A 17,280-nucleotide genomic window follows, 5' to 3' on the forward strand; every position below is an offset into this window, starting at 1 on the left:
TTCGATAAAATGAAAAGAATTTTTGACGAAAGATGTTGGGCGAAAGGTTGTAGACTTTTAGACAGGTATTTTGCTAATTGCTGTGTAGGACAGTTGTCTGCGCTGACAATGGGACGTAGAGAAATATCGAGTTTGTGAATTTTGGGTAGGCCATACATTTAAGGTGTTTCTAGAAGAATTAAAGTTTGTTTTACGACAACAAGAAGCAAGGTTTTATTGATGATAAATTTTGTTGTTTTCTCTAGATGGGTTGTTGGATTATTGGGAATTGGTTTGTAGTCTGAAGTATTAATGAGATGTGAGAGTTTATTAATGTAATAAGAAGTGTTTAGGATAACTCTGGCGTTTCCGTAATCGGCGGAAGAATGCCTAGATTTGGATTTGACTGAAGTTCTTGTAGGGCTTTTCCCTCGGATTCGCTAATGTTTGGAGCAGGAGGCTATGAGTTTCTAGGAACTCTAGCGATGTCTTGTCTAGCTATTTCAGCATCTTCGAAGGGGAAATTAGAGATGGCTTCTTCAGTTTAAATTACTGAGAAAACAAAAAAAGTGACCAAATGCAGTATCTACTTGAAATAAAAAGCAGTGGAAAAATTTATATTTTTATTGCACTGATCCCTCTGAATATTAGGTTCTAATAAGTAAATACCTATTTATATTTTAATATAACATTATATTTCCATATATAGATATAAATAAAAATATATACAAAACTTATAGTTAGAGTATTTAAAGGTCTTGTACGGACAGGTAGACATTTAGAAAAAATCTACAAAAATTTTTCGAAGGCAATTTCTTTCCGAAGAGTTTGCACGAATCAATACTTTTGCAAAGTTTTTTGTTAAAAACTAATAATGTGGTGCTCAGAAATTTGAAACTTATAAACCATATTTTTAATGGCTTAATTAATAGCATATATTAAAATAAAGGGTTAAGTGAAATGTTTTTAAAATAACCTACTTTGCTGTCAGAGTACTCCTACTTAAATTTTTAAATATGACAACAACGATTTAGAAACGTTAATATGATAAAAGCGTCTTAAAAACTTAATGTATACGTTCTCAGAATATTTTCTCATATAATGGTTTTTTGCCCTTTGTATAGTGCCTTAAATAACTCTTCTAAAGTATTCGTTCCCTCGTTTTTTGATTCTTTTGCTTTGGAGTCTGCCAATATTGTTCCACTTTTAATTATTGGCATTTTTCAACACGACTAGGTTCCTGTGTTCAGCTGATTTTCTAAATTTAATTCGACAATTCGCTCTTGTGTCATAAAAAATCGATCATAAGAAATAATATTTTGGGGATGTTGAGACTGATTGAAGTTCGTACTTATGCATGAAAAAGTATGATGTTTAGATGATAAATATCAGTTTTTAGGTTCTCAAAAAATCTTGAGCTATCATTCGCCATTTCGTGTATCATTTGACACAAAATGACTTTTTTTTTAATTATCACAAACAGTATAGTAAACATTTTACTATAACTGAAAAATGTATTTGTTTTAAACGTATTTTTTTAAATAATCTCATTCGGAATGTAAAAGGATCTTGCTCATTAATGATATATACCTACTATCTTTACTTGTCTTTTATAAAAATTATGTAGGAGCATTCGCAGCAAGAAAGAGTCAAAATTTTTCATAACTCAATTGAGACAATCGAGAAATAACACAACACCACTTTAGTTTATTTATATATAATTGTAATTTTTTATAATATATTATTTTACAAAAATAAATGCAAATAACTTTTAAGTGTTTAAGCATCTTCAATAAGAGTGTGAACGGACAAAAATATGCGGCATATTTTTAAAGTAAATACATCTCAGAAATAATCCATACGATACACGATGCTGCAAAAATTTTTATGTCTAGGAACAAAAGTTTTATTGAGTATTTTTGGCGTTGAATTCAAATGCGTTGTGATGTTTTTGTTATCAGGTACAGTTTTTTTGCTGCACAGATTGCATAAATAGACATTAGATTTAGAAATGTTACCGAAGGATTTATCATCTGGTGACATTACCAGATGATAAATACATATACCAACATATTACCAAATTTGTAGAAAATGTTTACTTTTCATATTTTGGTGTAAAACTTGGCGATCAAGACAAAGTATGGGTTTCTCATACTGTTTGTCGAACTTGTGTCAAGACATTGCGACTATGGTTAATAGGTAAAAAGAAAGCTATGTCCTTTGGAATAGCGATGGTCTGAAGAGAGCCATCAAATCATGTGGATGATTGTTACTTTTGTCTGACTAATATTACTACTGGCTGCTCAGTTAAGAACAAGAAATCTATTGTTTATCCTAACTTAACTTCTGCTATTAGACCAGTAGTTCAGAGCGACACTATACCTGCCTACTATTCTAAAAGATGTTAGTGATGACTGTGACTGTGAAAGTAGTGACAATGAGAACAATGTAAGTGATGAGGTATGAACCTGATATAGATCACTCACCTAAACTTTTTACTTAAGAAGAATTAAATGATTTAGTAAGAGATTTAAATCTCCCAAAGGATGCTGCAAAGTTCTTGAATCCAGATTGAAATCAAAAAATCTTGCGACAAGTGTCACTTGTTCTTGGTATCATTATCGTGAACGAGAATTTGCTCCTTACTTTCAAGAAATAGATGCAACGGTTTTCAAAACATTCAATAAGTGACTGAATAGTTTGGAATTGATTATAAACCTACTGAATGGAGACTCTTCATAGATTTTGATGTTCAGAAGTAATAGTCCCTACTATTTTAAGAAACAAAATTCTAGAATTAATTCATGAGAACCACACTGGTAGGGTAAGATCCAAAATGCTTACTAGGTCAATAGTTTGGGACAAGATATTGAGCAAATGGTATCTAGTTGTAAAATATGTCAATTAATATCTAATATTGATTTCTTTTTTTTTTTTAATAATGTCTCTTATCAGTTATTGGTGGACAGTAAATCTAAGTGGATTGATGTACATGTCATGCTTAGAGGTACTAATGTAACAAATACTATAGAAAACATTAAACTAACATTTTCTGTGACGGGCCTACCAGACATCATTGTTAGTCACAATGGTCCACCGTTTAATTCTAACCGTTTTTTGAAATTTTGTGAAATAAATGGTATAAAGGTGGTAAAGTCTCCTCCATATCACCCCCAGTCCAATGGTACTGCTGAGAGACACATACAAACAGTAAAGGTTGCTTTAAAGACATTTCTTTGATAAAAGTCAACTTTTAACAGTTGTGCAAGTAAAGGCGTGAGTCCTAATGAGTATATGTTTAAAGTTAAACCCGAAACAGTCATTGATTTGATCAAACCTAAAAAGGGTAATAATTGCAGTTATAATATATTCGCAGATTTCAAACAAATTGAATGTTTTTTAGTAGGGAAGAAAGTATTAGTAGGAAGACTAGGTCCTTATATAACAGATAAGTGGCAGGAGGGTAGTATAATAAAATGTGTAAGTCCAGTGACATATTGGGTTTAAGTTAATGATAGAGTTTTGTACAAATATGCAAACAGTATTAGGAAATTTTCAGTAAACAGTAAAACAACCAAATATTTCACTGACTACAACCCACCTGTTAAGACCTTCAGTAGTTAATGGAAATTATAATTCTGAAATTGTCGACCCTCCAAGTTCCCAGATGACTCCTGTTAAATTAAGAAAACGAGTTCTGATCCATAAGAGGGTCTACAATTTGGAAGCCCTGTTAAAGCAAGAGATCATTCAATACCTCAAGAAAGTATTAATCCTAGAGGTATTGAATTGAGACGTAGTAATCGTATCACAGACGTCACAAATCCAACAGATTCATCAAAAACTAGTTTTAAAGCTGTCCTTTTACATAATGGAAACAGATATTCTTCAATGCCATAGCTGACTCCGTTCATTTAAAAGAAACATACCACATATGCAAATTCTCTTGCAAAAAATATTAAAGACGAGAAAAAAAAACCTTGTTAATTTATGAAGATTTTAAAATCGTAGGTTTTCTCCTAGGGTTGCAAAGTGGATTTACTAAATTCCCTTCCTTTTTAGTATTTTTGTGAATGGGATAGCAGAGATAGGTCCAGTCACTATACAATGAAATCTTTGAAAACAAGAACCCAGTTGACACCAGACTCAAATAATGTCATAAACAGTCCACTATTAGGCCCCAAACACATTCTGTTTCCACCTCTACATATTAATCTGGGTTTAACGAACCAATTCGTGAAAGCATTGAATCAGGATAAACCATTTTTTCAGTATTTGAGTAAGAATATTCCTAAGATAAATTCTGAAAAAAAAAAGCTGGAATTTTTGTGGATCCTCAAATTCGTTAACTAATTATCGACATGACTTTGAAAAATGCATGGATACTAAGGGAAAAAATGCATGGACAGCTTCAAATCAGTTGTTAAGAGATTTCTGGGGAAATAAAAAATCCCAATTACAAAGAAGAAATAAATGACTTATTAAGAAGTTTTCAAAAGCTAGGTTGTCTTATGAGTGTAAAACTTTTTCTTCACTACACCTGGACTATTTCCCCGATAATTTGGGAGATACATCGAAGAACAGGGGGAGAGGTTCCATCAAGATATAAAATTATTGGAGCAACGTTATCAAGGTAGGTGGAATACTAATATGAAAGCTGACTACCTCTGGCACCCCAAGAGAGACTGTAATCTAGTTGAATGTTTATTTAGAAACTCAAGAAAGAGGACGTTTCTTTTGACTTAATAACAATTAATTTGTGTAATAGTTGTAGATTAAAAAAACAGTTTTTAACTTTTAACCAATTATTTTTTATTTTCTTCATCTTAATTATTTCATTTATTTATTAAGCACAGGCCCTATAGCAGACCTGTCTTTTCGTACAAAAGTTAGATGGCGATTTGTGAAAAATCTGTACGTGATGGCAGATTGAGAATGAACGCGGTAAACGAGCTTTAAAACACCTTTCGCTTCTCAGTCATCATATATTTTTTTTAAATTGCAGCACTGTGTAATGTTCATGCACGTGCAAAGCACGTGCCAACTTCGTGAAAATGAAAAAGATTTTATTGGAATAAGGCCTCAGAATAAGGCTAGTTAAATGCTATGTACACAGTATACTCTACTATGGTTGCAGCTCAAGGCAATTGTTCAGAGCAGCTGCCTCGAAGGTCAGAATAGCCATGATGATTGCCAACCTTCGTCGCGGAGATGGCACTTAAAGAAGAAGTAATGTTCATATTTTTTTGTAAATAATACTTAAAAGGCCTGTGTCGATTGTCGATTAATAATCTCGCTGATTGTGAAATAGATGCTCTGACGAGCTTTTTATTTCTAAACACATCAGAGTAACTGATATTAACGAGTGATCGCTCAAATTTATGGCGGAAATATTATAACCTATGGTATGGCACTTAAAAGGTTTAGAAATTTAAAAAATTGTTACTGAAATGTTTATGATAATAATCGTGTAGAATTTTTTTCTTTGATGATTAGCTATATAATCGTTTTCAACATAGAGATAGGAATAGGTAGACTTCCAATGTGAAGGAATGGCATTAAGAGAGTCACAGCAAACTGGATTTACACTGCTTGAGATCCAACAATGGGTTTTTCAGGCTTTATGATTTTGTTGTCCCTTGTTTCTCGATTTGAAGAATCATTTGGTGGGTTAGTGTACAATATGTTCGTGTCAAAACGAGCCTATTGCAACGACGTTAAATTTCTATCAAAATAAGATTGAAAACTGCTGAATCATATAGGTTAAGTTCCCTTAATGTTGGGAGGAATTAGGTATGTATGAAAGTAGCTAAAGTTTAACCTTTCTGTTACGTTAAAATATCATAAAAGAAAACTCACAACTGTCGTTTAATAAATTTACGTTAAAAATATGCCAAGATTTAAAATAATGCAAACTCGTATTGAAATATTTCCATCTGACTATAAAAATATTAACTATCATACCCTTAAAAATGAACTTAAACACTCTTTACCATCTTAACTTTTTTCCCGAATACAATTCGAAAAATTTTAGTGATTAGAAAGACAGTGATATATTTTATTTATGTTGAAAACCGCTGACATATCCAGAAGAATCAACCATGTCTTTCCTTCCGGCAATGCCCTTGCCTTTGCCCGTGTCGTCGAATCTTTGCTTATGTGTGCCAGTGTATTTTGATGTGTCTGTAAGTCGATCAACTGCCGCTGCTGCTTTGGCAGTTGTAGATGACTGAAATAAAAAAGGAGACTGTTATTGGTAAAAATTACTTAATGATTTATTAGACCAGAGAACTTAGAAAAAAAAAATCGTGACACTCTGTTGATACATGTATCTAAAAACTGTTTTTGATAGATTTAGTGACAGCAATATGTAATAAACAAAACATGCAAAAAATTAAACGTCATTTTTAACCTCAAAACTATTCAAATAGCAATTTTACATTGTTTATAAGTAGAGCTCGGGAAATATGCAAAATGCATATTATGGGCATATTTGCACATTGTGCATATTCATTTATTAAAAGTGCATATTTTCAGGTATACCACAATATAGACAAATATCTGAGAACGCAAATACCCCTTATTGGTATTAGCATAATATGACAATATGGAAAATAATACGCGATAAGCCGGTTGCCGGCATTACATGAAATCATAAATCAATATGGTTTTTCCCGAAAGCTTAACAAATAACAAAATATCAGAATATGTACAGTATACTCCCTTTATAACGAACACGGTTATTACGAGGTTTCGCTTATAACGAGGTACATTAGATGTCCCGTGAAATTTCTATTGAACTGTAACCCTTTATAGCGAGGTAAATTTGCTTATAACGAGAGAAAATAAGATTGAAAAACGTGTTTTTTACGTTTTGGCCCGGCTGTAGCTATAAATAAATACCCTTTTTAACTGCGGGTCGCCCGCAATAAACTTCTTACAATTTATGATTCTTAGTCGGAAATGTAAAATTTATGATTCACAAGTGTCATTGTATTGGGTTGACCATTCACACCTAATAATATGGGTCCTAATAGACAAGATGTGGAAAGTGTTTTAAAGGTTGTCAGAAACTTTATCCAAGACAAAACGCAAATGAAGAAGCATAAAACTGTTTCACATCTTTAGAAAATATGATAGATAGAATACTGGACAATTTAAAGCAGTCAAAAATGACAAAATAACTTTATATGCTTTATACATATTTACAGAATACAGATTTTTTGTTTTAACGTATATCATTGACAGTAAAAGTAAACAACTCTTTTTTGTTTTAATGCATTTCATTGACAATAAAAGTAAACAACTTTGTTTTAAAAACGCCATTCAAACAATATTTATTAGCATCTTATATTGCTCCGAATGGCTTCACTATAGAAAGTTAATGTTTTAGAAAACTACATATTCATATGTATGCACAATATTATTGTTGTTGGATATAACGAGATCCGCTTATAACGAGGTAATTAGTCTGCCATTTCAGTTCTCGTTATAGAGGGAGTCTACTGTATTAGCAAAAGATAAAATGCAATTTTCGTTCTGTCCGTAGTTACAGTTAGTTCAGTTTGGTGTGAGTAACAATGTCGGAATAGGGTCCTGGGGGGGGGGGGGTTTAACCCCCAAAACCCCCCCTGGGTGCGCCAGTGGTTTGGTGTATTCTTTGGTTCGGTAAAGTTGTGTTAAAGTGTTTATCAAAAGTGTTTGAAAATTTCAAGTAAATAAATTCTTCTGAAAAAGTGGATTAATAGTAAAACATAGTTCAAAATTATTGATGACAACCATATATTTTGCACTGATTGTAACAAACCGGTAAGTATTATGTTTATCTAATTTAATTATTGTTTTAATTTTTAAATATTTTTCTAAAAATATAAGCTAAATATAATTTTAGGTTAAGATGTAAGTTTTAGAATAGGACTATCATTCATTATGAAAAACTTATTTATTTTAATGCACTGATTTTAAAATTATTTTTAGCAAAGGGGTAAACCACAAATTAGTGATCTGTGGTGTAAACATGGTTTTGACACTGACTTTTTCGTTATAAATTAATACGTTATTTTTTTACAATAAAAATGAAACATTTTACTAAAACCTCATAATTTTTGAAGAAAAATTCTACGATCAAAACTCAAAAATAGTTTATATAGGAGATACTTCGGGAAACCAGTTTTATAAAATTGTAACATGTAGTGGGCTTGATTAATGTTTTTTGTCCGTTTAAAATCGACTAAAGAAATCGCCCTTTGTCTTAATATCTTGTATATAAAATTTTAATAGAGGTGAAAACCAATTAAATTAGGATATTATATTAACCATCGAGTTAGAATCTATGGAGAAGCTATGAGTATATTAACGTATGTATTAAACACGGCGTAGGTAGGCGTGGCTAACGATGATACCAATATGGCGGTAGGATCATGGCCGGACTCAATAATATTAAAACTACTATAAAAATATGACTAGTTATTCAGAAGATTTAATCATAATCTAAAAAAGTGCAATACATTTTTAATAAACTATGATTTATTTATCCCGCGGTAAACACTAAAAACACGATATATTATACATAAAGATAAATTAATAGTCAAATACTATTAATTTATTTTTTGAAGTACGGGCCATTACTTTGTTTACATATTTGTATACTAACCTGTAGAACGTTATTCCTGAAGATTTTTTAGTAACATTGCTTCTGCTACTGCAACTACGTTGAGAACAAGAAACCATTATTATGCACTATCACAATATATTATTACAGTTTCTATAAAAGTATTATAAAACTAAAAATATTCGAAAAACAATAAACATATAAGATCTGTCAAAAGTGGCAAAACAATATGGCCGAAGTGAGGTCGTTTTTAGTCACGTGATGCCCTCTCCATAGATTCTAACTCGATGATATTAACTTTAAAGTGACGAAGTACTACAAGTTTATTGGTTAACTTTTTTATTTCCAATTTTCAGATTGTATGTGAAAAAAAGTTTCAAGTTAATCAACACTTGGGCACTGCAACGCATAAATCTCGTGCACAAAAGTATCAAGATTGGGTTCAGCAGCTCATAACTACAAATATAACGAAAGTTTCTTACTAACAAATTTTTAATAAGGATCTCTGTAGTTTGCTGATTGGTTGTAATATTCCAATTGCAAAATTAGATAATCCATTATTCCAACAATTTTTAAAAAAGTACTGCAATAATGATGTTGTACAAGTTCTTTCTGCTACGATTCTATGAAAAAATATGTAGATTCCAGCATGCAATTTACCGTTGAAGCGATTAAAACTGCAATTGGGAATAATCCAATATGGATATCTGTTGCAAATTTGGTTATAGGAAGTTTAAACGGGAGTGAGTGTAGCACCGGATATTTAGTTTCCGTTAAGGAGTTGCAAAAAACAAACAATGTAACTATTTGAAAATTTGTAAATTAATGTCTGAGTAACTTTTTTTTACCTCAAACGATACAAACTAAAAAATTTTTGTTATTGTTAAGTGATACTGCGCCATATAGAATCAAAGCTGGACAGCATTTAAAAATATTTTTTCCGAATTTGATACACGTTACCTGTTTAGCACATGCTTTAAATAGAGTAGCAGAAACTGTAAGGACAGAGTTTTCAATGGTCAATACCCTTGTATCAAATATAAAAAAATATTTTTAAAAGCCAGTAAAAGAGCAACAAGAGAACGAGCACAACTCTTATGGAAATTAACATGGGAAATCGCTAAGGTCCATTCTGATCATTTTTGACGCTTTTTTTGGTGGAGGCGCGACGGCATATCGGATCTTGACGTGTAAGGTATCGTTGGAAAGCGGAGGGGACGGGGAACACGTTGAGATAGAAAACAAACGCAAAGACTGTGCTAAAACGGCGCTAGATCGTATCTCCGTTGTTATTGGTTAGATTGTGACGTACGAGGGCTCTTTGGAACGGGGAGGAGATGTGAAATACGTTAATACAAAAAAACCGATCGGATCGTGACGTGTAAGGTATCGTCGGAAAGGGGAGGGGGTAACGAACATGTTAAGATAAAAATCAACCGCAAAGACAGTGCCAAAACGGCACTAAGCTTGTAACATCCAAACGGCTCAATGTATAAAAACGTGCAAGGTATCGATGGAAAGGAGAGGTGGTAACGAATATGTTAAGATAAAAATAAAACGCAAAGAAATTGTCAAAAAGGCACTAAGCTTGTAACGTCTAAACGGTTCAACGTACAACAACGTGCAAGGTATCGATGGAAAGGAGAGGTGGTAACGAATATGTTAAGATAAAAATAAAACGTAAAGACATTACCAAAACGGCACTAAGCTTGTAACGTCCAAATGACTCAGCGTACAACAACATGCAAGGTATCGATGGAAAGGAGAGGTGGTAACGAATATGTTATGATAAAAACAAAACGCAAAGACAATGCCAAAACGGCACTAAGCTTGTAACGTCTAAACGGTTCAACGTACAACAACGGGGTACAGTCGTATAAAGATCGTTTACCGGTTTACCTAATGTACCTTTACCAGCTGAACCTGTGATAACTAGATGGTGAACATGGTTAAATTCAGTAAATTTCATAACCGATAACTTTGAGAGAATTAGAGACGTCATTTGTAGTTTCGATGTAGATAGTGCAGGTGCTATAAAAAATGTGTGGACATTTTAAAAAAACCGTTATTAAAAAGTAATTTGGCACATATCAAAACCAATTTTGTAAATATTGCTGAATCAATTACTAGATTAGAAAAGCCAAACATTTCATTAGTCCAAAGTATTGAAATTATCAATTCATTAAATGAATTGAACACCTTGGGGAAACCAACAAAGTGTATCAAAAATTCTGCGCGGTGTTAAAGAAAAATGAGGGATATCAAAAAATAATTCAAATAAATAATATTGTAGAACCCTTAATTATACAATATTTTAAGTTTGCTCTTTTAATTTCATGTGAAGTAGATAGAAGTTTTTCAGCACATACACAATTATTATCAGATAGACGGCACAGTTTTTCTCTAGAAAATTTAGAGAAACATTTAATAATACAGGGTGAGTCATAACTATTGGGACATAGACTAAGGACAGGTTATTTAGACCAAAATATGGCTATTAGGCCAAATATGCCTTAATAAAATGTTGCTGAGAAAAAAGATACAGGGTGTTAAAGTTAATTTTTGTTTTTCGTTTTTTGCTAATAGTTTCCCTGTATATTTATAAATTGCTATCAAAATTGGCACAGAGGCATAATCTTAGACAAGAAATAGTATTTTATTTACAATTTTACGTTTTGTCATAGAGGGCGCCACGTGGATCATTCCTAATGATCAAATTGAGTCTAAACTTTTTCTGATGAAACTTTTTAGTAATTTTTATTAGAAAATATGACATAAACATCATTTTTACGTAAAATTGGTACTCTTGTTTAAACATGATAATTTCAACCGTTTTCGATAAAAACGCAGTCGAACTGCTTAGAGTCTTAAAAAAGGATTTCAAATATTATTTCATTTATGAAAAGTATGCTTTGGACTGTCAGATAATTGTTGTTGGTAAATATCATTTGTTCAGAGTAAATTATTTTTGATGTGACAGTGTAGTGTAATGTTGCATTTTTTAAAAGTAATCATTACTTTTTTTGATTGAAATGCCTCGTCACAATCATTTTACTAATGAAGAAATGCGAGATATGATTTGCGTATACGCACAAGAAAATTTTTGCGGTCGCTCGGCAGCCAGAAGGTATGGAATGTTATACGCAAACAGAAGGCAACCAAATCACAAAACTTTTGCAAGATTATATCGTAGTTTAGGTGAAACTGGGTCATTTCACACTAAAAATCGGGGTGGTCGACCGAAACAAATCACACCTAATCAAGAAGATGAACTTTTGGTTCGAGTAGATGAAAATCCTGAAATAAGTTCACGACATCGATCAGCAGCAACAGGAGTAAGTCAGTCGTCTACTGTTAGAATTCTAAAAAAAGAGAACCTCCATCCTTATCACTTCACTCCTGTTCAAAATTTACTTCCAACGACGGTTACAGTTTTGCCAACGTATTCTGAATAAACATCGCAATGACAGACACTTTATTAAGAATATTATGTTCACCGACGAAGCAACTTTTACCAGACGAGGGGTTTTTAATTGGCGAAATAGTCATTATTGGGAAGAAGAAAACTCGCATGCTATTAAAGCTAGACATTTTCAGCATGAGTTTAAATTGAATATTTGGTGTGGCATTATAGGCGACCAACTACTAGGGCCTTATGTTCTTCCTCCGAATTTAAATGGAGATTCTTATTTATTCTTTTTGGAAAATACTCTTAGTGATATTTTAGATGATCTGTCACTGGATGTAAGAAGAAAAATGTGGTTTATGCAGGATGGAGCGTCACCTCATTTTTCATTAGCTGTTAGAAATCATCTTAATGACGTATTTCCTCAACGATGGATTGGCAGAGGCAGTGATTTTCAATAGCCACCAAGAAGTCCTGAGTACAACCCGCTAGATTTTTATTTTTGGGGACATTCCTTAGTTTATGCCAATGAAATTAATACACGAGACGAACTTTGGAGATACATTCAAAATGCAGCTAATCTTATAAGGGGACAGAATAATATTTTTTGTAACGTCCGAAAATTCTTTATAAAAAGAATTAGAAAAGGCATAGAAATCGGAGGAGACCATGTAGAACATTTAGTTTGAGTTTTTGTGTTCTTTTAAGTTAAAGTGTGTTTAGTTTTGATTTATCGTCAAAACGGAAACCTTACGTTAGTTGCAACTTTGTTTATTAGTTTGGTATTTGATAGTGGAATTGTAAATAAAATACTATTTCTTGTCTAAGATTATGCCTCTGTGCCAATTTTGATAGCAATTTATAAATATACAGGGAAACTATTAGCAAAAAACCAAAAACAAAAATTAACTTTAACACCCTGTATCTTTTTCTCAGCAACATTTTATTAAGGCATATTTGGCCCAATAGCCATATTTTGGTCCAAATAACCTGTCCTTAGTCTATGTCCCAATAGTTATGACTCACCCTGTATATAGTTTTAAGTTTCTCGAGCTCTATTTATAAGCAAATCTGTTGGATATTTTGTCTATAACATATTTTTATCACAAAATTTATGAAAAGCAGTTGTTAGATGCCTGTATCAATGATAAATGTTATAATTTTATTAATAAAAGACATATTTACTTACAGCACCAGGAGTTGCTGGTGGTCCACAACTAACCAGCTTATTTTTTATTTCATCCACCTCCACACTTTTAGCTTTAGCCAAATCTTCAAGAAATTGTTTGTACTGAACTATTCCAACTTTTTGTGATTTAAGTTTTTTAAAATGAATACCAGTATCCGTTGTCGTAATCTTCTTTCCATCGATAATCTTAGCTTGTTTCATCCATTTGTCGCTGTTCGATAAAGTTATCTGTTTGCCGTCCGATTTTGGGTCTCCGAATTTTGCAAAATTCTTGAAGTTTGATTCGAATGTAAGTAGCGATGAATTGCTTCCAGGCGTAGGGGATCCGCCCGGTGATTCTTTGTTTTCATCAATTTTTAATGCGTTTAGATCCGTAGTTGGTTTCTCGAGATCTTTGTCAGTCATCTGTAAAAAGTAAATATAAATAAATAGTTTTTATTCAAAAATAGTCATTTAATGACAATATATAGTTAACCGTTTATAGATACTGATCATAGCAAAAGAAAATTAAATTATTTTAGCTTGCTACCAAAAACTGTCCTCATCGAGAATATTCCTCGATTATATATTATGTCACTCAAAAATCCAAAAATTCAACGGAGCAATGGTGATCTTTCTGATTTGTTTACCAATAACAGTTACCCAAAAGATGTGATTTTCAATAGAACAAATTCTTTACAGTAAAATAGATACAAAAGGCAAACATTCATTGAAAGCTTAAGCAACTCAATAGCATCTTTATTTAAATCATTTTAGATTATACAAGATGGGAATGCTGGGTTATATTGCACAAATGAGCCAATGGCTTGAACAAAGAATTTGTTTAACATAAAAGTGAATGTGAAAGTCGTCATATTGAACCAAGTTCATAGGTTATGGAGCCAGGAAATACTCTCGTACCAAACACTTTTTCTTCAATATCCAATTGAAGTAAACCATACCTATTATTATTTCGCATAATATGACCCAAGTACTCAAATTTCCGGTGTTTATTGTGATAGCAGTTCACATTATGTACCCATTTTTCCGAAGAACTTCATAATTCGTCACTCGATCAAAATGCAGATAAAAATGTAGCATGTTGATTTTAGTAAAAGAAGTTATCCATCAGTATTTAAACCATTTCTAAACTAAATATTGAACAGGTTATGGGTCCAGTTGACTCTTTGATAAATAGCTAGAGTAAACCTCAAGCAAAAGTAATTACGTTCAAGATGTTTGAAGGTCAATACTCTCCCGTTCTCATAGGATAGAATTTCAACACGTGTAAATTTAGAGTTAAGACCTTATTAAATGAAAAGAAAGTATTATCAGTGATTGAAAGTTTAGACCAAACAAAGAAAAAAATTTTTACAGATGTAGATGCAAGAGTAAAGTTGATTATAGTTCAATATGTTACAGATGAGCATTTAGACATTATCAAACATGCCAATACTACTAAAGACATGTTGAAAACAGTCAGAAGACCTTTTTGAAAGAAAAAATATATTCACCAAGCTTACATTAAAACAGAAGCTGTTGAGTTTAAAATGTAATAGAGATAAAAAACTGGAAGATCATTTTATGAATTTTGACAGAATTATCAGACAGAATTATAGAATTATTATAAGATATCTCTAAGGTGTAGTTAGTAAGATAGATGAATAGAGGTAACTATAGATTTTTTTAAATCTATAGTTACCTCAGTGTTTAGATTATTGGATGAAGAGCTGAAGACATTTCATAAAAAGAAACCACCCAATATGAGCGATGAAGCGGCTTTCAAAGTCAGTAATGCTTTAAATGTGGTAAAATGAAGTAGTAATTCCAGAAGACGTTGAGTTTATAGAAATGCTAATACAAATAGAAGAAATGCGCTTTATTGCGATACGTTACATTCATGAAGCTGATAAAAACCAGAAAATATCCCGTGGGGTTATTAGTGGTGAAAAATTAGTGCAAAATGGAGACAGATACACCGCAATGAACTGTAGTACACCATCAGATTTTAATGAGGAATTTTTGTTTTAGATTCAGGTTGTACACAAAATTTTTTATCAGATAAACTTGTGGACGATATGATTGATGTAACAAATTTGGTACTTTAGCTTCTTTGGTGCTTCTTAATATCTTAGTGCAAATGAAAACTCCATAATAAGATTAATAAGGAAAAACTTTCCAAATCAGTACTCAAATTACTTCCATAGAAACTTACCTTTCAATGAAAGCATAAATCGATTTGAATAGGTGTAGCTGCTGCAACTATTTTCAAAGATAGTACCTCTGTCACCCACCTAGCCAAGCGATATCAAGCTTATCATGGTAGATGGGTAGTTGATGGTTAGCCTCGATTTTTCTATATTCTCTGAGAAGAGAATGACTTCTTGACAGTTTCGGCGGTGTAATGTGACTTAGAATGGGAAGCCAATAGTTCGTTGTGGGTCTATTTGTACCTGAGATCATTCCTATTGTCTGGTTTAATTGGGTGTCAATATTCTTCGTGTGTTTGCTATTGAGCCATACTGGGGAAGCATATTCGGCTGCCGAGTACAGAAGTACGAGGGAGGATGATCTGAGTACGGAGGCTGAGGACCCCCATGTAGTGCCACATAGCTTTTGGACTATATTATTTCGCGTATTCAGTTTTGCTGCCGTTATTTGTAGGTGTTCTTTAAAACTTAAAGTTCTGTCCAGCGTCACTCCAGGATATGTTGGTGTTGAGTTATGAGTGAGCAGTCTGCTTTCAAAGTGAACAGATAGTTTTTTGTTGGCTTGGGCATTATTCCGATGGAAACAGCACACTTAGGTTTTCGTTGCATTGGGCCACAGCCTCCATTTGCGAAAGTATTTTCCCATAACGGCTAGGTCATCCGTTAGTATTGTTTCTGTAATATCCATGTTATTATGTCTTGCTGCAATGGACCAGTCGTCAGGTAGTCCAGGTAGGTCCGCGATGTATAAATTAAACAGTAAGGGTGCAAAAATAGATCCCTGAGGCAGTCCATTGCTGAGCTTTATTTGGACACTTTAGTCCTTGTCTCGACAGCATCGTATGCAGCTGAAAGGTCAATGAAAGCAACGGATGTTTTTTGTTTTCTTTGAAAACCTGTTTCAATATGTGTTGTGAAGGACAGGATCTGATATGTGCAGCTGCGGTTAGGTCTCAATCCCGCTTGCTCAATAGGTATCAATTCAAATATGTTTCTACTAATTCTGTTGTAGATGAAGTGTTTCAATGGGGGATTTTTCCTGATTTTAACATATCTGTATACAAATCAGCCAGCCACTTCCTAGCATATTTGGCACAGTGGAGTAAAAATTCTGGATGAATTTTATCGGGGCCGGGTGCCTTTCCAGACTTAATTTCTGATATTGCTGAAATAATTTCTTATGGAGTAAACCCATCAGAGTATTCAGATGTAGGCGGGCATGCAAACTTTAGTATTTTTAGTTCTTGTTTCACTTTGGTGGTATGGTCACGAACTCTAGGTGCTCTTGAGGTTGCTACAATGTGGGAGGCCACTCTGTTGGGAGCTATTGGTACTTTGTCTCTAGTTGGGAGTCTGCGACTAATAAGTTTTCTAAGTAAAGACCATGCTTTTCTGCTTGATTTACTAAAGTCTAATTTTTTCACAGTTTCCACCCATTTTTGTCGTGTGGCTGCATCCAAACGGTGCAGTAGTTCGTCCGCAATTTCTCGGTCTTGGCTTTCATTGTATTCTTCATACAATTTCTCACATTTTTCATCCCATCCTGGGACATACTCTTTACGATATCCTCTGAGTATAGTTTTCTTCGTTGCAGAGATAACCGCGCCAACAAATCACATGTAGTTTGCACGTGTTGGAGACATTTGTCCAATCTCCCAGTAAAAGTCGCCCAGTCTGCTTTTCGAAAGTTCCACCTAGGTCCGGGAAAGAATGATATTATTGCTATTTTGATGCCAACTTGTATTACAGCTGGTCTATGTTGGCTATGTGGAAAATTTGAGAGTACTGTACGTGAAGGTGTCAGTAACGATGAGTCCAAGCCATCACCGTTAAACCAGCGTGCGCGCGAACCAACCCATGAAGTAGGAATGTATCGACAGTAGAAAGGGCAAAAATAATTACCAAG

The 17,280-nt window shown here is 33.2% G+C and overlaps 1 protein-coding gene across 2 annotated transcripts in view; it reads right to left on the reverse strand.

Annotated features, from left to right (window-relative positions):
- Nucleotides 1-651: 651 nt before the first annotated feature.
- LOC140435255 (tubulin polymerization-promoting protein homolog) overlaps nucleotides 652-17,280 on the reverse strand; it is a 34,818-nt gene continuing 18,189 nt past the window's right edge. For both annotated transcript variants that reach the window (XM_072524065.1, XM_072524066.1), the window contains exons 2-3: nucleotides 13,186-13,590; nucleotides 652-6,208 (exon numbers count right to left, since the gene is read on the reverse strand). In XM_072524065.1, the coding sequence (XP_072380166.1) occupies nucleotides 6,038-6,208; nucleotides 13,186-13,590 (576 nt within the window). In that variant the 3' untranslated portion in view covers nucleotides 652-6,037. The remainder of the gene's footprint in view (nucleotides 6,209-13,185; nucleotides 13,591-17,280) is intronic.

Source organism: Diabrotica undecimpunctata, chromosome 2 (assembly GCF_040954645.1).
Source record: "Diabrotica undecimpunctata isolate CICGRU chromosome 2, icDiaUnde3, whole genome shotgun sequence".
NCBI lineage: Eukaryota > Metazoa > Arthropoda > Insecta > Coleoptera > Chrysomelidae > Diabrotica > Diabrotica undecimpunctata.